Genomic DNA, 26,104 nt, shown 5'->3' on the forward strand with positions numbered 1-26,104 from the left:
ACACACAATGACTCATACGCTCACAAAGACACACACACGCAACATATAGCTATATATACATATACACATACATATTTACATATACATATGTACATACATATATATACGTATGTGTGTGTGTGTGAATAAAATATGAAAAACCGGTTATAAACTGGTTTGAAAATATTCGATATTCATTCGAAACTTTTAGAATCATAGTTACCATATTAAAACTGGAATTTCACGTTGCTTTATACTACAAAGATTCGAACACTATTTCTTTTATGAGGCCCTTGACACTTTTCTAAATGACTTACTTTCTATGATAGACGTAGATTACTTTTGAGCACAGTTGTTTCTTTATTGTAACCTTTATAGAGAGGAGATGTATTATTGGATTTGGAACCTACAAGTTTTAGATAAGTGTCATGAATAATCCTCGCCTGGATATATGCTGTAATTGGATCGATCTTATACACATTTGGTGTAGAATAAATTTAATTCAAACGCCTAATATAATATGCTTCGTGACAAATATCATGAGGTTTTCACAACAATGTGTTTTCATAAATTTCAAATGAAGACGTTGCTACGTAGACCAAAAGTCCAACATACATCTAAATCAAATTCAATTTCCATTATGATAACCTTAGCAACAATTTCGAAGTGTGAACTGGTTTTGGGAAATCAATTCTTTTTCCTTTTTTCTTCTTTTGAATGCTAAGAAAATGACAATGTTGAATGTCACTTATTTTCCATGTCTCTGAACGAAGGAATGGAACAACGTATGCCAAGAGACCGAGCAAACAATAGAAGGGAATCAATAGAGATGTAAACTTATAATATTACACTTCAGTATCCGAGTGTATAGAATTATAAATAGCAAACAATGGCACGAGTAGAAAAAAATATTATTTAAACGGTGGCTAAGAGATGGGAAATCGTGTAAGTAGCTGACAAATTGAGGGATAACAATATTCAAACAATTATTAAGGTTCCTCGTGAATTGTAACCCAGCTATACAGACTACAACGCATAATAACAAAAGATGAATGTACACATGCATGTGTGTGTGTATACATATATTTCTATATTACTGTTTGTTTGTTTGTATATGTTTATATATATATATATATTTATTCATACCTACATAATTATATGTACATACATACATACACGCATGTCTATACGTACGCACATGTATACGTGTATACGTATATACATATATATATATATATATATATATATATATATGTGAAATAGAAAGATGAATAATCTTGTAGTAGATTAATCAAAAGTTTAACCGATACCTTAGTAGCAAAAATCACAGCAGTAAACAGCACGGTTGGAGGTACAACCATATGGTGTTGCAACCGTGCGTTGGTGCGGATAATTGAAATTAAAACATTATTGGTGAATTGAAGAAATGGAGAGAACGAAGATCTAAAATCGAACCGGACAACAGCATCGTCCGAATACGGCCGGCTTTTTAAAACATTGGATACGCCGCCACCTAACCCAAGACTGAAGAAGTTTGAGGACGACTTGTGGGACATAGTTAGAAAGATTAAGTTCAGGAAGTCACCCAGGAGAAATGCCCACCTCAGATACCTAGATAAAATTACCAAGGACATTAATAGAACGGACGGAGTCCTGGTCCAGTCCGACAAGACCAGGAACACATACAAGATGCCCATTAAGCAGTACCTAGATTTACTCGGTAAAGAGATCAAGAAAAATTATAGAAAAACCAATTGGAGTACCCTGAGGAAGGTAAACTTGGAAATTAAGGAATAATATTTAAACACCGAATTCAAATGAGAACTCAGCCGCTTAGCCCCAAGCAACCCAGATTTATAGTGAAGGACCATAAACCGAACTTCCACACCAACCCAGCGCTAAGACTCATATTCCCTGCTAGATCTGATATCGGGATAATCAGTAAGTACATTTTAGATAAATATATCCCTAGTTTAGTAAACAAGCTGAAGCTCAGCCTCTGGGCCAACTCCTCGCAGGTAGTGAAGTGGTTCTCTTCCATCCCCAATAAGAACCGTACTAGGTTCATTCAGTTTGATATCGCCAGCTTCTACCTCACTCGATTAACCCTAGTGTGCTAAATAAGGCCCTCTGGCATGCTCACAACAAGGCTGGCCTCACCAGAGAAGAGATAGATATCATTTTAGTTGCCAGGAAATCGTTTATTAAGTTTGATAATAAGTTGTGGATCCGTAAAGATACTCCCAATGAATTTGATGTGCCTATGGGTAGTTCGGATAGTGCGCAGATAGCGATTTGGTCGGAATATATATTCTCTACGAATTGTCCGACCAATTCCCGGAGATCGCGGGCGGCCTGTATCGTGACGATTGTCTGTTTTACCTGCAAAACACCACGAACAGAATAGTGCAGAAAACTAAGAGCAGGTTAGCTAGGTTTTTTAATAGAATGGGCATGAGTATAGTTTGTGATAATGAACTCACCAAGGCTAATTTCCTAGACGTTACACTTAACCTTAATAGCGACTCATACTGCCCTTACCATAAGCCTTCCACTAATTTGAAGTATGTCAGTGTCTTCTCAAATCATGCCAAAACCGTAACAGACAATTTGGTTAAAAACATCTCTCTAAGATTGTCTGGCTTGTCCGCCAGTGCCGATATTTTTATGCAGAAAGCGGAATTTTATAACGCCGCACTATCTAAGGCCGGTTATAGCAGAAGGTAATTTATATTGATCCGGCCCTTCCGATGCCATCATTCGGTCATCAGGATAGGGCCGTATATAATAACATTAACATTTTAAGTAAGGACGGGAGCGCGGCGGATGCCGGGGTAGTCGCTCCCGCATTTAATTTAGCGAAAAAGGATAATTATCGGTCCGGGAGGTCTTACACTAACCCAAGACCCGTTATTCATCCGAGAATCACCCACCCGAACGCGAGAGCTGGCGTCCCGACCCATCACACTGATAGGAATAAGCATATATGGTTTGTAATCCCCTTTGGTAAGCAGATTAGAACTAACCTCCCCCTCATGTTTAGACAAGCCATCGCCAATAACTTCCCCAGAAATTCCAAATATTACTCCACGGTTAACTCGCATAAAGTTAGGATAGCTTTCTCCAACACTAAAAACCTCGCCCAGATAATCGCCTCCCATAATAATAGGCTACTTACTAAGACCCTATCACCTTTTTCGGAGGCACAGCCTCTTCCGCTCCCGGTTTAATGCTCAGTAGGAATAATTATAGTAGTAATAATGATATGAGAGCCAGTACAGTGACACATAATCTCAGCTCCAGCCAGGGAGTACCCACTAGGGGTATAGTTATAAATAGGGGTGTTGTGGTTGACGGTAACAATGGGAGTAGGGTAGAGAGCCCCAATAGCATCCCCAGCATCATTTCCCGCAATAGCAGCACCACGGGCAGTAGCAATGACAGCACTCTGATAGATAGTGGAGAATCAGGGGTTATTCCTATAGTTAATAGTGACGTAGTGGAAAATAGAGTAGTAAGCGGCTGCAGGTCTCGGAACGAATATAGTGACAGGAACGCAGTTCTAATTTCAGAAACTAATCCTAGCAGAATAAGATTCACGTCGGCGAACTCCAAGATCAAAAACGCCGTCTACCAATGCAAGGTTTACACGGACTCAGATGTCTTCACTTATGTAGGGGCCTCATCCTCAAGATTGTCTTTGCGTGTCTCCAACCATTACGCAACTTTTCGGGACATGAACAAGCGCCAGACCACGGGACTCGGTAAGCTAATATGGCGACTGAAGGATACGAACTTAAGCTACAGGCTGGAATGGTCAATTTTGTCGGTGGCCCTCCCATTTGATAGGGGCAGAAGGCAGTGCAACCTTTGTGTCTCCGAACTCTTCCATATTTTGTTTGCCAGAGGCCGGATGGTAACGGGCTTTTACAGTCGGCTTTTCGATGCCCCCATTGGCGGCGTTACACTTATCTGGCTTTTAAATAGCGTTTATAAATAATACCGGCACCCATAGCCCTTGGTAACAAATTCTGAAATAGCCTTTAAGATATCTACGATTAACCACTGCAAGGGGAATTACTCCTGTAAGACAAACGGGGCTTGGTTTTTTCACAGCGGGGGGCTTCCTTGACAAGGCAGGCTTAGATGAACACACACACACATAAAACATAATATATATTTTTTTTTTTTCTGCCGCCCAACGGTTCTCGCGGCAGTAGCCACTGACAGCCGAACGATCAAACGCACACACGTACACAAAAAATGTTTTCTACCCCTACGCCAACACACACATATATAGAACAGTATACACACACACACGTCTCTAAGTAGATTTTTTCTCGCCCCTTATAAAACATCCAATATTCCTTAAATAGTCAGAACTTTATTCTCGGTCACAAAGAACACCCACACACCCTCACCCACATGGTTGACCGATGCCTGACCCGTTAATTCTTCAGCCACCGGTTCTCAACATACACTGATAAACAGTTTCGCCATGGGCTCTTAGGAGCATAGTTCGATTTGTTTTTGCTCCGCCTCTGTTCTGTTTTTGTTTTTCCAACGGATTTCCTATTTTCTTCCTGAAGAGAAAGACACAATATGGTCCCATTATTCAATCGGATTTTGGTAATTTGTGCCTTTCGAAACACGTGTAGAATGAAATAAAACGATTTCTGTTCAATCTGCGTTCAGCTCCATTTCTTCAATTCACCAATAATATATATATATATATATATATATATACACACACACATATAGAAATAGATAGACATACACATGCATATTCACATATACGTATACATATTTATATTACATACGCAGATGAGTATGTGTGTGTGTTCTTTGTTTTTCAGAATAATTGTTTAATCGGAATTCATGCCAATACTAAACAAAACGTAACGGTACCAAAGCTGTGGTGTTGCTAATACTTCATGTCACCAGCAGTTTCTGCTGCGGAATTAGCTAGAACACATGACAGGCAGCAGAATGCAAAGGAGGCAATAAATTGGTGGGGGTTTTGGGAGTTTTAGAAATGAAATGAAATGGTTATTCCAAAGTTTAGAAAAGGCGAGAACTAAGAAACCATTTCAATGATGTAACAGGGAAATAACTAATTATATTTTCTATCCTTGAACAGAATTACTAAAACATTCTGATAATCATTTACAAATTATTCTCGGTTGAATTTACAATTGTTTATCATTGCCATACACAATTTTAAAAGAATTGCCAAAAAAGTAGAGGATGAAATTATCGTTAACGTATTCTGTATTCATAAATTAGATTTCGGCGGAATATTTTGAAATACAAAGTGCTTAATTAGGATGCTGTACAAGTAAAGATTGTCTACACTCATGAATATAATATTGCGCTCCAGATACTATTGTATATAGTATACTTGAATTAATAAGTTAGTCATAACTGTAATACGATAATGTGGTATATTTGAACTAATGATATAATACTTTGCTCTGGTTATGTCTATATAATACAGTTTAATATTATATCATCATATATCAATCTAGTTTATTATAATTTATTATAATAAATTACTACACTTTTAAGTTACTGAATTATGAAATAGTTTATAGATATTTTGAAATTAATAATAAATTTTAACGTAAATATCAAAATCAGAAATGTAAAGAGAATGAAATAATATTGTATTTTACGTAAATACTTTATTAGAAATATGTGACCTTAGGATATATAGCATATTAGAAGATTTGTTTGAATCGAAAATAATCAATAATTAATTAGAAATAACAACATAGCTTTAAAATAAGGATATCATCAACTGAAATCAATAGAAGTAAAATGAAACTAGTTACAGTCCATTGTAAATGAGTGTTTTGCATAGTGTTAATGAGTTTCTGAGAGAAAATCAACAACGTAGTAGTGAGCAGTATGTTACATAACAACAGTAATTGTCTTAATCAGGATAATATTTGATCTTCGGTAAGATTGTATTCGTCACTGCTGCAGGTTTATTTCTAATAAACCAGAAAAAAAAACTATAAAATTTATTAGAGTATATCCCAGGGTTAGAAGCTTCCTCATCAGATTTTCTTTCCCATTCAATCTGAGTGCTGTTTAGTTTTACTGAAGAGATGGCATTGCTATAAGGTTTTCAAATCTCTCACATCCTTTACTTTTCTACAACCAATCTAACGGTTTCTTTTCAATTTGGTATAACATAGGATAGTTGTCTCCCCTATAATTATATATTTTTATATCTTGCCTATTTTCCAATCTGGCAGGCAGTTATACTGCATCTATAGCTACAGTTGTATATATTCCTCGGAGTTAGTTGATATCGCACCATCTCTCCCCAGGCCCTCTCAGTTCTATATTTAAGAGATGAGGAATTATGTACATTATTTACATTTAACATATAATTGTCTTCATCTTGTTTGTTGTTAACACATCGTTTCGGCTGATATATCCTCCAGTCTTCTTCAGGTGTCTTGGGGAAGTTTCGAACCTGGGTTCTCATTCCTAAGGTATTACTACTACTATTATTATTATTATTGTTATTATTATTGTTGTTGTTGTTGTTCAGGTCACTGCTTGGAATCGAATTCGGAATCTTGGGGTTAGTTGCCCGCGCTCTTAACCACTACGCCATATACCCATAGGCAATTATGCGATGTTCTTCTACCCTTATTTTGAGGAGGCGGCGTGTTTCGTCTTTGTATAACCTACCACAGCTGCATGGGATGGAGTACACGCAGTTCTTAGTCATATCCTCTTCTATTGGTGGTTTTACTCAGAGATACTTACAAAGTGCTGTATTACTTTTGAATACTGTCCTGATGTCATAAGGGCCGCATATCTTTTCTATCTTTTCGGAGAGGCCTTTCGCATAGGGTAGACAGACTTTGGGGTAGTTGTTGCTTAACAGATCGTTATTGAGCTTGATCCGCCCCCTCAAAATAAGGGTAGACGAACATCGCAAAGCCGTGACACGAGGAGATTTTGATAAATCGGGTATAGCTGATCATGTATGGAAAAATGGAGACCACCTCCCCCTGTGGGATGAAGTTAAAATAATAGACAGAGAACACCACAGGAAAATACGAAAACTAAAAGAAGCAGCACATATGGTAGGACACAACAACCTCCTAAGCAGACCGATAATTTAAATAAATTTGAATAAGAAATTATGTAAAGAAAGCAAACCATGTACAATCCCGTTGTATGCACGTGCACACACACACACACATTATATATAGTGGGCTTCAGTCCAGTTTTCGTCCAACAAATTATATCCACATGTTATAAGGTCCAAACGAGGATGAAGATGTCACGCAGTAGAATCAACCTTGGCACTAAATCCTAGCAGATTAAACATCTTAACCAAAAGCAATATAGTGTGAGCGGGGTGAGTGGACACGCATCGCAATGCCGTCGTCTGCTATACTAGCATCCTTATCTCACCTCCGCTCCCAACGCTATCAATTATGATTTCGCTAACCCTATCACAACTGTTATTCACAAGCCCCACCGCTGTTATAGCCATTCACCTAGCATTTTACCATAGTTAGCGCACCTCTTGCTTTAATGCAGCGAGCATTTCTATAACAATTATAGGTTTCATTTCTAAGAGTTACTCGTTGTCAATATTCTTATGAACGGGATACACAGAAATGCATCAATGTATTTTTTCACGAAGTGTTTTATAATCCCAAGTCTCGGTTTATGACATTTTTTTACTCTGCTTAATTTAACATCAATTTATCTCATGATACCAAAGTATAATCAATAGCCTCATTCTGTTTCAGATTTCAAAAATGGTGTCGATGTATGTTACCTTTGAAATTAGCTTTCAAATCTGAATGGTACTTTTTTCCTCATATTTTTTTTCTTAAACTACTGCATTTTTTAGATAAACCTTTTAGATAATTTTCAGAAAAAAAAAATCTTTTAAATAATGCAACATATAAAACATATGATTCATTTAATGGATGATATTTTGTCTTCCTCTATCAAATTTTGAAGTTATTGTTACCACAACGATTACAAGATTCCCCCATCCAAATTATATGTGTTTGACCCTTTTCGTTGTATTGATCCAACTTCAATATCCATAGAACCATGTATATTCACTCAACATATCTGTCGGTTGCAGTTACAAATATTTATTTCGAGTAAGTCTAAATATATATTGTTACAGTGAATTAATTATTCATCCTCATCTAGGCGAATGAATATCATTAAAAGGACTATTCTCTACATACCTGGTGTAATATTTTTACATCTATTTTTGAAAATATTCTCTGGTCGCAAAGCAGATGTTGATTCATCTCTATCCATTGTTGCAGATATAAGCCGCAAAATCTGGAAAACAAAGTATGAAAGGGTTTAGATTGGCACACAAGATCACTGCAGCAGTCACACGTGATTATAACAGAAATACATTTGAAAGAATAACGAAGTATGGGCTCCAGATGAATTACTTATACATACATAAAACATACACAGATGTACACACGCAGTCATGGTTTTTTTCCCAACCACATGGTTCCGAGTTCAGTCTCACTGCGTGGCAAATTGGGTGTCTTCAGGTCGAACATATGAGTTGATTTGCTAGATGGAAACTGAAAGAAGCCCATTGTGTATGTGTTTATATATATATGTATATTCATATGACAATAGCATATGAATGTGCCTGCCTGCTAGACACAAGAATTAAGACCCTCATTAAGCCACATTCGTGTGCCCTTATCATGTGAATTTTATATTTGGCAATATAATGTTGATTTCGGCTTGCAACTACCTATATTATTATTGCTATTATTATCGATAATAATAGCAATAATAATAATATCTATATAAATGTCCACTCCTGCAAATTTGCTCCGATTGAAACTTTTCCCACTGAGATTGCTCTGATTTGGTGTCAAACAATTCAAAGGAGCAGCGGATTTCAACGTCGTGGGTTGGCAAGATTTTTCAAATGGTTGACATGTGCTAATGAAAATAAGATTTATGTCAAACCAGAAACCGGCCCACATGTATACTAATACCAAGAAATATATAGCATTCTGCTATATAGATATGTGAAAGATTTCACGATCCGTTTGTTATTTTCTGTTGTTATTTTCAATGATACTATTAGTGGTTTAATGAGGATTTTAACTCTCATGTCTAGCAGGTAGGCACATTCGTGTGCTCTTATATGAATTTTAAATATATGGCTATCTAATGCTAATTTAGGCTTGTGACCACTTATATTAGTATCAGTCATTTATATTGCCCACGATAATTAATAGCAATAATAATAATATCTATGCATTCACTCCTGAGTATTTGCTCTGTACATATATGTGTGTGTGTGTGTGGGGGGGAATTAAGCCCGGAATCAGCCAAACGAGCGGTCCTTACTGATGACGCTACGGAAATAGCCGAAACTGATCAGTCAGTATAAGGAACTTTCGATCGGTGTTTTGGGCGATTGCAGTCTCTCTCAGCATATATGTATACAATTATGTGCATTAACTACAGCACGAGAGCATTTTAGCTCTTATTTTTAGCAAAGTAGGAGTTCTAACACCCTTAATCGCAGTTAGTAACATTTATAATTTTCCTTTTGGTAACACATTGCCAATGGCTGTTTATATATATATAACTGTAAGCCCCACAAAATATATTGTTTCGCCAATAGGATTGTCTTCCTGTCAAAACGAAAGAAACTGAATATATCCTACAGAAGAAATAAAAAGTGTTGACTTTCTCAAAAAAGATAATGTTACTGCAAATTAAGCAATATCAGTTTTATACACAGCATAAGTCAGATAAACATAGAATTGATCAAAAAAGGAAGTTGCGCAGATGCCCTCTGGGGCGTTGTCAGCAAACCGTGAAACGATCCGTTGGAAGCCTTCCTCCTTCTGCCTAGGTATCAATAGTATATAATGAATGGGTTTACATTCTTATTTAAGTCACAATGGGGCTTTCTATTAATCAAATTTATATGTTTATATCATATATATTCTTTATATATGCTCAAACTGCTAGATTACTTCTTAGGTATGATTAAGCGATAACATGTAAGACAGAATTGCGTCTGAAAAATATACTGAAACAATATAGCTTTTTATAATATATACACGACACCTCTTTTAGGTATTGCTTTTTGATTTCCCGATTCTAAGTTGAGATGGTTTCATTGAACTTTTAACATAACGTCTGGTCGCCCACACCTTGTACGATAATGTATGGTGGAACTTTGTGAAAGCCTGTAAGACTTTATCTGTAATATATAATACACACACACACACATACATACATATATATATATATGAATGAATGTCTGTATACATACATATATACTTACATATATATGAATGTATGCATGTATGTATGTACATATGTCCATATGTATGTGTATATGCATGTATGTATCTATGTATGTACATATGTAAGTATATATGCATATATGTACGTATGCATGTACGCATGCATGTACGCATGTATGTATGTATGTATGTATGTATGTACGTATGTATGTATGAATGCATGTACGTATGTATACATATAGGTATGTATGCACACGCATATGCATAAACAATTTGGCCGTTTCTGGACTCCCCTTCGGTTAGTATTGTAATTACTGTCATCAAGACAATTCTAGGAAGTACATGTAGCTCTATGAAAATTGAACAAAACTGAGAAATAAATATGGCTGATAGAGAACCAAAATTATATATACATGCATACATATGTGTGTGTGTGTTCGCGCACACGTGTTTGCGTATGTGTGTTTATGTTTGTATGTATGTATACAAACATATATGCACACGTACAATTTTCACACGCGCACTTATACAGGGATGCTTGACTAAACCCTTTGAGTAGAATCCTATAATAACTGATACGGAAGGAAATGATTTCCACAGATTTTAGTGGCTAAATAATGTCGACATGTTCCCCGTTGCCAAATTTATCTTTATGGGAAATCTTATTGACCACTCCTTTCTGAAGGAACTAACTGCAATTTATGAGGAGTGATAGACATTTTGTGCCAAACCGTATATTAATATCAGCGAGAGCAATTAACAATTTAGCATTTCATATCTTACACGCGATTATATGTAAGCATGTCCAACTGCTAAGAAGTATAAATGTGCATAGGGACATGCATACAAACACGACAGCACGCACATGCAGTTGAGGTATCTCTCATTCCCTCTCTATCTATCTACGTATACTAACATATATACATAAATACACGCATCATATATATATATATATATATATATATATATATATATACATATACATACATATGCTCCGTATGCTTGTGTATAAGTATAAGGTATGCATCAAAGTTTTAATATAACGTATACGTGTGCGAGTGTTGCAGAACTATAGCCACATTACATCGTTTATGTACCTCATTATCATGAAGCTACGAATTATATGTATTTCAAAATATATGTAATTATATGTAAAAGACAAAAAAACGGTATTGGACAACCAATAAACTTGAGTTTGAATCTATTTTCATGAGATACAAATATTAGTTGTTTTTTTATGCATACACTTAATAGTATAGGAGAGGTGTAGTGAATCGTTTAGCGCCATTTATTTAATGGCACCGAAGTAACGAAAGAGGACAAGAACGAAATAGCAGTTAAAATTCATATGAATGCCAAATATATTCCAGGAGATAAATTTTAATGACAATTAAAAATACAAAATGACCCCAATATGTTAATAGAGTAGATATCAAAATGTATTTTGTAAGAAAGAATCAAAATGGTTTTTATGATGTAAGTTACGTCCTCAAGCCTTTTGATTGCTTTTATTCAAGAGAAGGATTCGTCTCTGAGATGATTCAGTGCAATCTAATAAAGCGTATTTTTTTCTGAGATTTACACACAAATTACATTCAATAAACTGATAAAAATACTTAACCATAAATGAGTAGCATAAGCCTTATGTGAAGCCCAAAATATTTTTTCTATTAGTTTTTTGAGACAAATTACGAAAATAATCAGAGTAAAATACAAAAAAATTGAATAAGATTTATGAATGTATTTTTATGAGTTTCAGAAAAAGGTATCTCTTGATATCTTCTTTTAAAAGATATGACTTAAAAATTACACAAGTGTAATTCCTAAAAAGAGTTTTAGGAAACATACATTGATGCGATGAATATTTGTCTATATTCTCAACACCACTTCCAACAAACAACAACGTTTTACAGAAATTGCTTAAAACCAAATTACAATCAATCTGTCAGTATCACACAGACGCAATTTCATATGAACTCGGCGAGTCTTTATATATATATATATATAGTCAATATACGTAATTTACATATATACATTGCGTATATACTTCCAGCCACAACATTTTAATACCTCAAGACACAATAGCAGGTAATTAATTATATTTATATCCGCTTACTACGTACACTTACAACCACAAGATACTGTTTGTTTTTGTTCAAATTTGCTAGTAATGTTCTCTCAATTACTAATTTACATTATGTACCTTTTAAAGTAGATTAAACAAATTAAGCTGTTAGGTTGATGAAACAGTTTCATATCTTGTCGGCGATTTACAAACAAGGCGCCATCTTAATCCATGATTGATTGTTTGCAAGTCAGTGTAGATACAAAAAAAAAAATTATATTCTCTAAAACAAAACAGGTTAACGGTTAAATGTCGTAACCTTTTTCTATTGTAATTAACTTGAAAGCTTTATATTATTAAAATCGTCATTCTATCGAATTTTAAAGAATTTCAATGTTTTTGTTTTGTTTTTCATTGGTTGGTGGATGGATACATGTTTAAATACAGGAAAGTAGACGTTAGAAATTATTTTGTGGATAGCTTTGAGAAAGCAATCGAGAAAATAATTTCCTTATTTTGCTGTGATTTATTAGTGAAGAGAGACAAAGAAATTATTGGTGTCAAATGAAATAGCAGCAGAAAGAAAGAAAATGAAAAGAGAATTATTGGTAGCAAAACTGTTTCTTTGATCAGACTGAACGTATCCATATGGTGGTAAGAAATGTTCTGATATATCTTCTCATTAATCTCACTGATCGTGTCTGAAATATTAAATCAGCTAATGTGTTTAGTTATCTGATAAAATTAACTAATAATATATTTACTATCATATCTCGCTCGACATTAATATCTGTTGGCAGATGGATATTGATTAGCTCGAACTCCACAATAATCCAAACAAAACTGATAAAAACAAAAAAAAAATCTCTGAGCATTTACTACTGTAAGATCAACAATGATATGTATCATTATCAGTTCAATCCCAATAGTCACTGATAAACAAATTATGTAATCGATAAGAAAATTCAATCGACAGATGTCTACGTTACGATAATCTAAAGGGATATTTTATTAAACAAGGCCCACTAAATATTACACGGATGAAATGTCCCTCCGCTAGAAACAATTGCTGTTTTCGTTTCTTCATCTCATTATATTTTTTAACTTGTTTCACTCCCAGACGCTACAGACCTACTTATTCTAAGTCCATAAATCCTAGGCGTTGGACTAAATTAAAATATGCAATTAATAAAAATATTTTCATAAAAAAATGTTATCTTTTGTGTCTGGAACTCGGCAGTTTTATAGGAAGTCAATTTTAGCTTCTTTTTTTTATATATGTATTTTTCTATTTGTGTTGTAGTTAAAAGTCACACTCAGTTTGAAACCTTCATGGATAGTTAACGGTGGAGAAACACCAAATGCTGCCAATTCGTGTAACATAAAATGATTCACATATTATATATATAAATTATTGTGTATATATAATAATGTATATGCCATGTGTTACATCTTGTATATACAATTCCATTTGTAATATTTCATAAATTCTATATATAATATTATATATATTTCTTTATTGCCCTTAAGGGGCTAAACACAGAGGGGACAAACAAGGACAAACGGATTAAGTCGATTAAGTGCGAAACTGGTACTTTATCGACCCCGAAAGGATGAAAGGCAAAGTCGACCTCGTCAGAGTTTGAACTCAGAACGTAACGGCAGATGAAATACCTATTTCTTTACTACCCACAAGGGGCTAAACACAGAGGATAAACAAGGACAGACAACCCGATTAAGTCGATTATATCGACCCCAGTGCGTAACTGGTACTTAATTTATCGACTCCGAAAGGATGAAAGGCAAAGTCGATCTCGGCGCAATTTGAACTCAGAACTTAACGGCAGACGAAATACCGGTAAGCATTTCGCCCGGCATGCTAACGTTTCTGCCAGCTCGCCACCTTATATTCTATATGTAATATTATATAAAGAAGTATAGTATTGTGTTTCGGTAATTTAACAATCAAGTGTCTCAGAGCAATTCATTTCGCTATTTTACCACACCAGGATGCTAGGGTATTATATATTTTGAATACTCGTTATTGTTAGGGTAATAAGAGATTTCATATTCATACGAAATCTTTCATCATACATGTATGTTAAAAACAACAATGTAATAGATGTAGTCATCAACACACATATATTATTTCCATTGTATTTGTCTATATATTTTTTTTCAAATATCCTTCGAAACATGGTGAAATACGATAGAATCAGGCTTCAACTAGTTAGTGCTATAAACGTTATGAGAATAAACAGTGACATATCTCTCGTGCTTAAAATAAATTCAACAAACTTAATTAATGAATACTAATCATACTCCGAAGGTGGCGAGGTGGCCAGTCGAATCATTAGCGCGCCCTTCTTTACGTTCTGAGGTCAAATTCCGTCGACCCTCCCTCAAAACTGCTGGCCAGTCGAATCATTAGCGCGCCCTTCTTTACGTTCTGAGGTCAAATTCCGTCGACCCTCCCTCAAAACTGCTGACCTTGTACCAAAATTTGAAACCATTGTTAATTATGGTCTCCTATTTTACCCATTAACTAAAACCTGCCTTTTTTAAGGTTTATTTATGAAAACTATTAACTAAAACCTCGACTCCTAACCAAAACGATACTCCAGTTCTTTATTCACGCACCGAAGATATAAATATTCCGACTTGAAGAACGCCAAAGACACAAAAAGCGAAGTGTCGCTGATTATAATTTCGCACGTTTAGTTAAAAGATTAAGATTTTTAAAATAGTGGTAGTTTTTTTGTTTCTTTCCTTCGGACAATAATTCTAAATTGTTTTGGATCAGAAAATTACTTACTGTTGCATTCCTATTTATTTAAGAACATAAACATCTATGTTAGAAGTGAACTGAATATTTACCAAAGCTGGAATTGAACGCAAATTGTGATGATGGCGACCAGAGACTCCTTGCCATCCACGTCCGTAGCATAAAATATCTTAATGGTAGGTGGACTAACTTTAATTGAATTTGTTACAATGCATATTTGTTATTTATTTCATCCACTTCGCTTCATTAAAAGACAAAGTTGAAAGTGGTAGAATTAGAATTGAGAAGATGAGGCAATCGAAACGTAAGATAGACAATCCAAATATGAAGCCAGCAGAAAATGGAATAACGGCAAGCACATGTCTGTGAGTTAAAGAACATAGAAGGAAAATAACTTGATAATAATTGGTTGAAACAATATGAAAATTTAGTAACTTTCCCAATTTTTTAAAATTTTCTTTTTTCTCGTTACTTAAGTCACTGTAAATGATTTTTATGTTCTAATCTTTGAGAAGACTGCAGTTCAAATGATGTTTACATCCGATTTACTCTAGACTGTAAAAACTGCTACGCTTTAAAGAAGTATGTTAATTGAATTAGATCTCCGCAACGATACACCTTATGCTTCATAGATTATTCTTCAGCTAATTGGCGTCTAATAAGTAGCTTCTAAATGAAATTTGGACTAGCGTTTCGATTCTTGGTTATAAGTTTTGAAGGAAAATAACCAGAGACACACATTAGGGATAATCGACTCCATTAAAGTATCTAATAAATAGTTTATTTTACTGTTTGTTTTGGGAGAATTTAATTTTAATTATTTTTAAAAGAAGGAATTAAATTTTCTTTTCTAGTAGAAATATATTTTCCTCTTCTTCGTTATTTTTCTTTTTAGATTTACTTAACATAGATGGAATTTAGATGTCTACAACTAAAAATTTATCTTCAATATATCTACTTACCCAGATCACAGAAGAATAACGGAGCACACTCACACACATGTATATATATATGTATGTGTGTGTGTGTGTGCGCGCGCGCACTTTAATTGAATTCGTAATTAATGAGGTATAATGTACATTTTGCAATGACGCAATTTGATGACGGGTTAGAACACGCATTAGATTTTATCGTGCAAGAATTCCAATAGTTTAGGCTTCCTTGTTGTGATGAAAAGGTATTAATTTTCCCTTGTATGCAGCTTCGAAGATGAAATGAACTGTTCTCGTAACCACCTTTTTCTCAGATCGTGTATTAAGCAATAGTTAACCATAGGATAGGCTGGTTATTTTTGATTCGACAAAGAATCTTACAGTGACCGTTCTATTCTGATGTATGAGGTACCTATTTCTTTACTACCCACAAGAGGCTACACACAGAGGGGACAAACAAGGACATACAAACGGATTAAGTCGATTACATCGACCCCAATGCGTAACTGGCACTTATTTAATCGATCCCGAAAGGATGAACGGCAAAGTCGACCTCAGCGGAATTTGAACTCAGAACGTAGCTGCAGACGAAATATTGCTAAGTATTTCGCCCGGCGAGCTAATGTTTCTGCCAGCTCGCCACCTTTTCTGATGTATGAGGTACGTTTGTTTGTGAGGAGGGTTAGCACCAATAGTGAAGAGAGCAGTTTCAATACGGGATTGAAATTACAGCACGTATATTGATGGTGGAGTTAATGCGTATGTCATGAGGTAGAAATCATTATTAGTTTCTTGGAAGATAACGAAGTCTCAGTCTTTTGATACAAGACACTTTATTTGAAATAGGAGTTTTTGAACAATCTGACTGGAATTAGTTGCAATTCACTAAAATTACAAAAGCAAAAACAAAAGTTTATCAACTATTACAATTTCAAAAAAAACGTAAGAGCGAAATAAAGGACACATTTGCTACTCAGGCTTCAGAAGATGGTGTATTGTATGTAAATGCAGGAATTATTAATCTATCATGTATTATGTGTATTGATATTATGTCTTTTATATGCACTGGGTGCACTGGGGTAACAGCATAGATGGCATCGAGTGATTGCTAAAAGTCAAAATTGTCAGAGATGAATTGCTGGCACTAGTTATTGTCATAGAGATACTGATCTATCTATGACTGCATATATGTATGAAAAATGCCTGAGTGAACAATACAATATGAACGAAAGGGTACTTCTTCAGGAATTAACAGAATTTAAAATTTAAATTCGAAAACTTAAGACTTTATCACTGTGACTATCACAAAGACTTTCATGTTAAACAGTCCATAAATTCAGTGCGCCATGTCATATCACGTGTTTATGCAAATATTTGTGAAGTGTTCACTTAATATATTCTCTAAAACATGTCTTTAATTCTATAGTGATGGTGAGACATGAAATGCCTTATGGTTGGACTGTTATTTTGGAGAATATGTGAATATTAGTTTCACTTGTAAGTTTTACTGGTGCAGCTACTCAAAGTGAAGCAGTGCTAAGTAAATATTGGTACATCAAGTCTGAACATTTATACCCATTCAGAATGCTTCAAATAGTCAAAGATTGAACTATTGCTTACGTACATAGCAATGTTTTACTCTTCATATGGAATTATAAACTAGTTCTTTAGTTTCTTATCAAAAAGCAGATAAACATATCTTTATATAAACAGAGAAAAGAGAAAGGAAGAAAGAGAGAAGGATGATCATTATGTAGATGCTGAGATAGAGAAATTTCAAATTATTGAATAAAACATTGCCAATTTCCTTGAAATCTTTTTCACAGTAATGATTAAAATAGGAATTTACGATAATTAGATTTTATTTAAAATGACTTTAATTTATTTAAGGAAATTAACGTAGATATAATTTCCTTACTTCTAGAAATAGTCACGGTCGGTTAGGCCAGCTCCATACAAGGATGACAAAGTGTTTAAATTCGATGTTTATTGTGTTAACCAATTCTTTTAGTTGTTTCTTTTTACATGTTTGTTTAGTTCTCCTATTTTCTGTTACTATCAAAGCCATTCTGAAGTCAGTGTATATGGAATGGTTTAAATAATATGTTTTATAAGACCTGAGAGTGAGGGGTTCGGACTTCGTTTGTTTTTTGTCACAATATTCCCCTATTTATATTCATATTTTCCCTGTTTATTGAAGCAGCGAGCGGGTAGGATCGTTAACAGGCCCGGGAAAAAAGCTTAGCAGTATTTTGTCCTCACGCTCTGAGTTCATATTCCGCCGAGGTCAATTTTGCCTTTCATCCTTTCGGGGTCAATGAAGTAAGTGCAAGTTGAGTGCTGGGGTCGATGAGCTCGACTTACACCTCACCCGAATTTGCTGGCCTTGTGTCAAAACCTGAAAGTAATATTTTCCTATTTATGCCAACAAGCTACGGGCCCGAAATATTAGGTTTTCTTTGGTTCGTTACAGAGTATGTAATTACTAGATTGGAATTATTTAACTGCAACGCAACAAGTTCGAGCATGCATGAAAGAAGACTTTCATAGTTAACAGAATAGAAACCGATAGATAATGATACAGACAGTAATAATAGACAACATTATTAGAATATGAGGATAACAAAGTAGTGATTACAACGAAGGTAGAATTTAACATTTCTATAATGACTTAACTATAACCAAATTGTTGTAAATTTCATGTTATTTCAATTGAAGATTCATCAATAAAAGTCGCTCTAAGAAATTAGCGGCTGAGATTAGGCGACCACAACGTTATGAATAAAGCTAAGGAGTTCAGAAATTGGCTAATGTGCCTTACAAAACGCAATATGAGTTCTTGTCTTTCTTATTGTATTGTACTAGAATATGGAACACAGTAATTTGGCGGCAAAGGGTCTAGTTTATTCCAAACAGACAACATGAATTAGGAGAGAAACAAGTTTAAACGCACACTTTCATTCATCTCCATTTCTCCCTTTTCCCACGTCTCTTTCGATACATAATACACACACGCACACATACGCCCATACACACACACTATATAAATATGAGAGTGAGAGAGAACATAACGTCTACAATCTATATAAGCAAACTAATGAAATACATTGCCAATATGAAAGTAGTCCCAATATGTATTCCAGTAACGGTTTTAAAGAGCCACAGTCTGTAATGACGGGTGAGAAGACAAATAACACTGTAGAAAACAGAGATAACCAAATACTAACTGATCATTATTTGCCATGGTAGGTTGTGCAACGAATCTAGTCTTTGTAATAGTTTAACCCACTACAATAATGGCAGTCTTTTCCTTTAACGTATGTTTTTCTTATTGGTATCTATGAAAAAACCTATACAATTATGTATCTATGGAGATTGCAGATAAAACATAACAAACAGAGCGTTAGAGGCAGGAAAGGATAATAGATAGAACTTGTATTGAGACAGATGCAATTGAAATATTATATGTGTGTGAGTGTGTACATGAGTGAGTGTGTTCGTATGTGTATGTGCGTTTTTATGTATTTAGGTATATGTATTATACATATATCATACATTATAATATGTACTATTACACATACATATATTCACATATCTACATAGATATACATACAAACTCACATATACATGCATATGCACAAACGAATGCATACACACACATCTATATATATATATATATATATATATATATAAATTTGTATATACGCACAAACGATCATATTTTTATTGAAGGCATTGAAGGTACAATTGCTCATATTGACAGAGTATTCCTTTTTCAAAGCAATTCCCCTTGTGGCTGTGAAGAACATCGAAGCCGTCATCTCCTAGACAGCTTCATTCACTACAAACTGATTAATACAACAGCTCTATTCTGAGAGTGTTTGCTAATTGTACAACAGATCGAGAAAATAATTAATAACGGAATTACCATTTCAGTGATGCATTTAGCGCTTGCAAGGAACATCATTCTAAATTGTGCGAACAACTTTGTAGGTCACTAAATCTAATGGTGAGCAGCTTCGTTTTAGGGCCTTCATGAAGTACTTAACTACGAAAACGATACCTGATCTGAGATGATAGCAGGTGAATCCTGAAGTGTCTTGTTGAACTAATGACCTGGCTACATTAAATTGAAGGTAATGTCCAGATCTATTATGTTAAGGAAGTAAGAGCGATTAGCAACTGCCCCTCCTCACTTGCCACAATATCCAAATGCCAGCCATCGTTTAGAAATTTGTGAAAAACCTGATAGAGCTATCCGTAGTCTGAGAAACACGTTAATCATTCAAGCGATGAACCACGAGTTAGAATCCTGAATAACTAAGGTGGATAAGCCAGTCGTATTTGGCTGGTTTAAGGTTTGAGCTACAACATAAGGTTTGCCTATAAGTTTTCTAGCTGCTCGTGGTCTGTCAGAATGGCGTATTGTTTTCAAAGTGTAGTAACCCATATTTTGTTACCTGTTACCCTGGACGTTTCTTACAGGAATTAATCTTTTAAGTTACTGGGAAGAACTGTGTCTTCAATTTCTTTTGAAAAATTGTGTGCGCGCGTGTGTATAGACTTGTTTCCTTCCCTGGGCGTCTGCTAATATTTTACATGCACCGCTTTCTCGCGTTGTTGTTTTTTTGTGTTTGTTCTTCTTTTCTTGGATTTACTATATATATATATATATATATACATAAAGAGAGAGAGAGAGATAGTGAGAGGTCAGCAGGTTCCTATGGACAGGTTCCTATTGCCAAGCTTCGGAATCAGTGCAACATCACCCTGTATGGGCAGGCCCATAAACTGTAGAGCCCCACCAAAAGCCTGTAGGAAATTCATAAAGACGCGTGGTCTAGCGGTTTAGCAATACGGAGTTCTGCGAATTAAATCAATTTGACTGTGCTGAAACCAGAATAGGATAAAAGAGTATGACAAGATAAACTGTGGAATTCACGAAGTAGCATCGAGGGTGTAGATAAACGTATTGCCTCAAGGAAATCAATGAAAATTTAACGCAAGGGAATCATACATTTTTCTTTCTCTCTGTGTCTCTCACTCTGTCCTCATGCACACTTATACACACATCTATGTTTATATATATATATATATATATACAAACACACACATAGATATGTATATACAGGGAAAGGGACGTGTGCGTGTGTATGTATATATATATATATATATTTGTACAAATGTGCTCCTCACGCAAGGACACAGCGCAAATGCATGTTTGCAGAAGAGTAATTCCACTTCTTTGCTGTGAAAATGACAGACTTTTGGCAACACTTCAAACTAAACATTACTTGAAACTATTTTGCCTCAAAACTTTCAGAGTGGTGTTGCTGAACGGATACGAAAACCATGCCAGCAATAGACAAGGAAATCCTATCATTTCACGCTTACAGCCTGCTGCTGCTGCAAACAGTTCTAGAAATATTCACTAAAGTTTTTCTCAACTTATTCTTGATTGGAATCATAATTGCCATCATTTTCTTTGTTACAGATGCAGCCCTCGTCCTCCACTTCGCAACGTTCACCATTGTTTCAGGCACTAAAATAATTACTGTTGTAGTAGTTGGACAATCAATAATACGCTTCCATTTAATTATATATAATATGGTGTGTTGGAGTGTGTGTAATTTATGTATATCAATATATATATATAGGTTTCTTTCTATGTCTCAGTAACTGAATATCTATATGTGTGCGTGCGCGCGCACGTGTGTATATGTATGTACAGCTAGACATCAATATACAGCTATTTCCTGTGATTAATTGTTTATTTTCTAATAAACTCAGTCGTTCTTTATATATATCTACATGCATACATACACATAATATATATATATATATACAAATACACACATACATACATATCATATATACACACACATACATACATATCATATATACACACACACACACACACACACACATACATACATATTCATATATATATATATATATATATATATATATATATATATATAGTATAGGACAATCACTAAGTTGTCAATAGAACTCAGAGTTTCCAATGCCGGAGCTAAGAGCTTCGAGTCATTTGAAACTCTGAGATCTATTATGACAAAAGTAGCGAAAGGTTCCGCCTAAAAGCAACACTGATGGAGATTGAAAAAGGCTGCAACAATCCTATGTGAGGGAGAAAGCAGACAAAGAAGCCTGGGTTATAAAAAAAACATTAAGTCAAACCCAAAGCCTTCTTTCATTACGCGAAAGAAACAGCGTCAGTACGCTGCAAGATAGGACCCCTCTTCCAAAAGGATGGCTCCCTCACAGACAGTCCAACTAGGATCAATGAGGGACTGAATGACCAGTTCAAAAGTATCTTCACCACCCCGTTGAATCACAGACAAGTGAACGAACCAGTGAACTTCTTTGCCGCTTCACCTATAACCAGCGAGGCAGTTACGATGGAATACATCGACATAAGCGAAGAAGATATCCTACTAGCCATAGATGAAGTGAACACAAACTCAACTGCTGGTCCTGATGGTTTCCCAGCTATCCTCCTCAAATCGTGTAAGCATGCCCTTGCACCCCCCCCCAGATCCTCTTCCAGTGCTTTCTCGCTAATGGCAGACTGCCAAGCAGCTGAAGTGGGGTGGGGGGGGATACTATGCCCAATCCATAAAGGAGTAAGCAGAGCAGATGCCAAAAACTATAGGCCTATTTTTCTGACTTCACACATCAGCAAAGTCATGGAATGGATAGTCAGAGGGAAACTAATCACATCCCTTGAAAAAAAGAAATAACTTGCTGAGTGATACCTAGCATGGCTTTCGACCAGGTAGGAGCTGCCTAAACCAACTCTTACAACATTATGACTGGATGTTGAGGCAGTTACTCAACAACTCAAATGTGAACGTAATATACCTTGATTTTACAAAAGCTTTTGACAAGGTAGATCATGGTATGATATGCCACAAACTGCGTGATCTCGGCATAGCTGGAAAACTTGGAAAGTGGTTACATGACTTTCTGAAAGATAGAAGTCAGGCAGTAGTGGCTAATGGAGCCAGCTCTATGAAAACACAAATAGTGAGCGGTGTTTCACAGGGCACTGTCTTGGGACCACTGCTTTTTATAGTGGCCCTCTCAGATATGCCGTCAGGAACCCGGATAGCCACCCTTGCTAGCTACGCAGACGATACGAAATTCTCGCAGAAAATACAGAATCGCAGCGATGTTGCACATATGCAGCAGGAGTTGTACTCAATTTACAGATGGGCTGAGGATAATAATATGTATTTTTATGCTGAAAGATTCCAAGCTCTGCGCTACCAGCGTCCAAAACTGAATATGAAACTTACAGGGTACACTGGACCATAGGGAATTTCAATCCCAGAGGCTAAGTTAGTGAGGGACATGGGTATCGACATGAGTGATGATACCTCTTTCCAAGTGCACATTACCAGGATGGCGACAAAGTGTAGACGACTGGCTGGATGGATCCTAAGAACATTCAGAAGCAGAGATAGGGAAACCATGATGGTTCTCTGGAGGACATTCGTCCTCCGCCGCCTGGATTACTGCTCACAGCTATGGTCACCCAGCAGTATGAAATTAACAGCGGACCTTGAAGCAATCAAGAGAAGATTCACAAAGAAGATCGGCCCTTTGCTACTGCTCAGCTACTGGGAAAGGCTGAAACACCTAAGACTCTGCTCCCTGGAGCGAAGGCGGGAGAGGTATGCAGTAATATAAATCTGGAAGATTTTAGCATTGAAAGCTACACTAATGGCAGAACGGGACGACACTGCATAGTGCCAAAGATCCCAGCAATGCCATCGCGCTTCAGGACCAGTTACTGCAACAACCTGGGTTTCAAGGGCCCACAGCTTTTCAATATTCTCCCAAAGAGTTGAGGAACCTGCACAAAGTAGATGTAGGGTTTTTTTTAAATCAAAGCTGGACCTCTTCCTTTTGAGAGTCCCAGATGAACCTACATCATGGTTCATCTATATATATATATAAAGTTAGAGGTGTTAAGCCATCTAAGGGAAAGAAATATCCAGCGGCACTCCTGGTAATTACCACCGTAAGTATGGTCCTTAGTATAAGGTGTACGGCAGCAGGTAATTTTAAGAGGTAAACCGTAGTTTAATGTATATATAGACGATAATTGGAGGAAAAGCAACAAATAGAAGTGTGTTTGTGGTGCTAAAAAGCCATTATTTAATTAAGGTGAGAGTAAGAGTGGGTTTACAGCTGTTTCTGTGTACCGTAGTTGAGGTAAATATGTATTTACCTCGTTGCAAATGGTAGACGTCATCAGAACGAAGAAGGCAGAGATAAACAAAGAGGAGAATAGAACGAAAGAAATTGGAGAAGAAAATGTTCAATGATTCCAAAGTCTTACATTTTAGTTGTGTTCAAAGTTCATTAAATCCATTGTAAGGTAGTTGAATAGAAGATGGTTGAATCCGAAGTCTCGTAGTTGGTTATTTACATGACTTCAACGTGTCTGCCTTTTCAGCTAGTCGACCGCCGGTGTAATCTGAAGAAGTTATCCCTAAAATGGGATATCCGGTGTGGTAAATAGGAGCTATGTGTCACTAACTTATAAGTTGTGGGTAGTTCGTATATTTTGAGTGGAAGCCGTAAATGAGGGTAGAGTTTATATCTAGCAAGAGTGCGATTTAGCGCTAATACCAGAAAGAAATAATCGTCATTGTGAATTATCTGCTAAACGTTTTTGGAAGTTGTCCTTTGCTATATTTGACGAGAGATTGTCGTGATACCTGCTAGTGTGGTACAATCATTTTCTGTCCATCACACACTGGTTTAATATAAGTCAGTCTTGGGCAAGAGGATTTCTATGTAGGTTTTGATATAAATGAGTTTGAATGAAAATTAAAAGTATTTCATGCTAGATTATTTTTACTTTAGCGATCCCTTCATTGAAATAATATTGATTCAATATTTTTAAGCAAATGACTGTTATTATCATTTTTATATATTATTATAATAATATTTCTTTCTACCATAGGCAGAAGGTTTGAAATATGGTGATGAATTCCATTTGAGCACAGGAGTTGATGGCTCCTATCCACAAAATTTTTGGAATTTTACATATAGCAGAAAGAATCAAAACTATTTATTTGTTTAAGGCGGCGGCGATCTGGCAGAATAGTTAGTGTGTTGAACAAAGTGTTTCGCAGCATTTATTCCAACTGGGTTTCAAATCCTACCGCGGTCAACTTCACTTTTCATTTCTCGAAAAAGTAAAAAGCCCCTCTTTGCAACACTGCTGATTTCTTACCACAATTTGAATTCTTTTTGTTTATTTATTTTAATTGTGATTAATATTTTGGGAACAAGATATAATCATAGAGTACAGGTCAACTTGGATGCAGATAATAGAAATGATAACAGCTCAGAAATCAAACGTTCCATTCTTTTTCGGGTTTTGTAGGGCCGAATGTAGTTTCGTACCTTTGAAAGTTTCTGTTTCAGGTTCCTACGTTTTAGAGGTCGGAGATTACGAATATGCAAAAAAAAAAAAAAAAATTAACCCTCCCCCCAACCAACACCACCCTTCAATTTAAAATTTTGGACTTTTTCGAATTTTATTTTCCTATGTTTTAGATGACGGAAATTCTGGATATGCAAGAAACCACGTTTTGTAACTTTTAAATTCAATAAGCATAAAGATAGGTGTATAAAGAGATAGATATAAATGTCTTCCTGGGGCTAAAAACAACAGTAACACGGTCTTCTATAGGACTGCCACATTAAGTTGAAAAATATATTTTATGAATAAACGGACAAGAATAAATAGATAGACAGACAAATAAATGGATGGAAAAGTTCAAAATTTAGAATTGGAGGAGGGGTGAAATTTGAGCCCCTTATTAAACTTTATAACATAAATTATTAAATATTAATGTTTGTTTCTCACAAAATGGCTCACATGGGGATCTGATGTATATTTAATTTACATTATATTATTATTTACGATTTTTTTAAGGCAAACTCAAGTAAAACGCAAATTCTTTTCACTTTAATGTTTTTGTCTGTATATATT

General features: G+C 35.5%; 1 protein-coding gene across 6 annotated transcripts in view; it reads right to left on the minus strand.

The window, feature by feature from the left end:
* LOC115214792 (receptor-type tyrosine-protein phosphatase T) overlaps positions 1-26,104 on the minus strand; it is a 426,610-nt gene that overhangs the window by 66,153 nt on the left and 334,353 nt on the right. For all 6 annotated transcript variants that reach the window (XM_036505346.1, XM_036505347.1, XM_036505345.1 and 3 more), the window contains one exon: positions 8,223-8,322. In XM_036505346.1, coding sequence (XP_036361239.1) covers positions 8,223-8,322 — 100 coding nt within the window. The remainder of the gene's footprint in view (positions 1-8,222; positions 8,323-26,104) is intronic.

Source organism: Octopus sinensis, linkage group LG8, assembly GCF_006345805.1.
Source record: "Octopus sinensis linkage group LG8, ASM634580v1, whole genome shotgun sequence".
NCBI classification, from domain to species: Eukaryota; Metazoa; Mollusca; class Cephalopoda; order Octopoda; family Octopodidae; genus Octopus; species Octopus sinensis.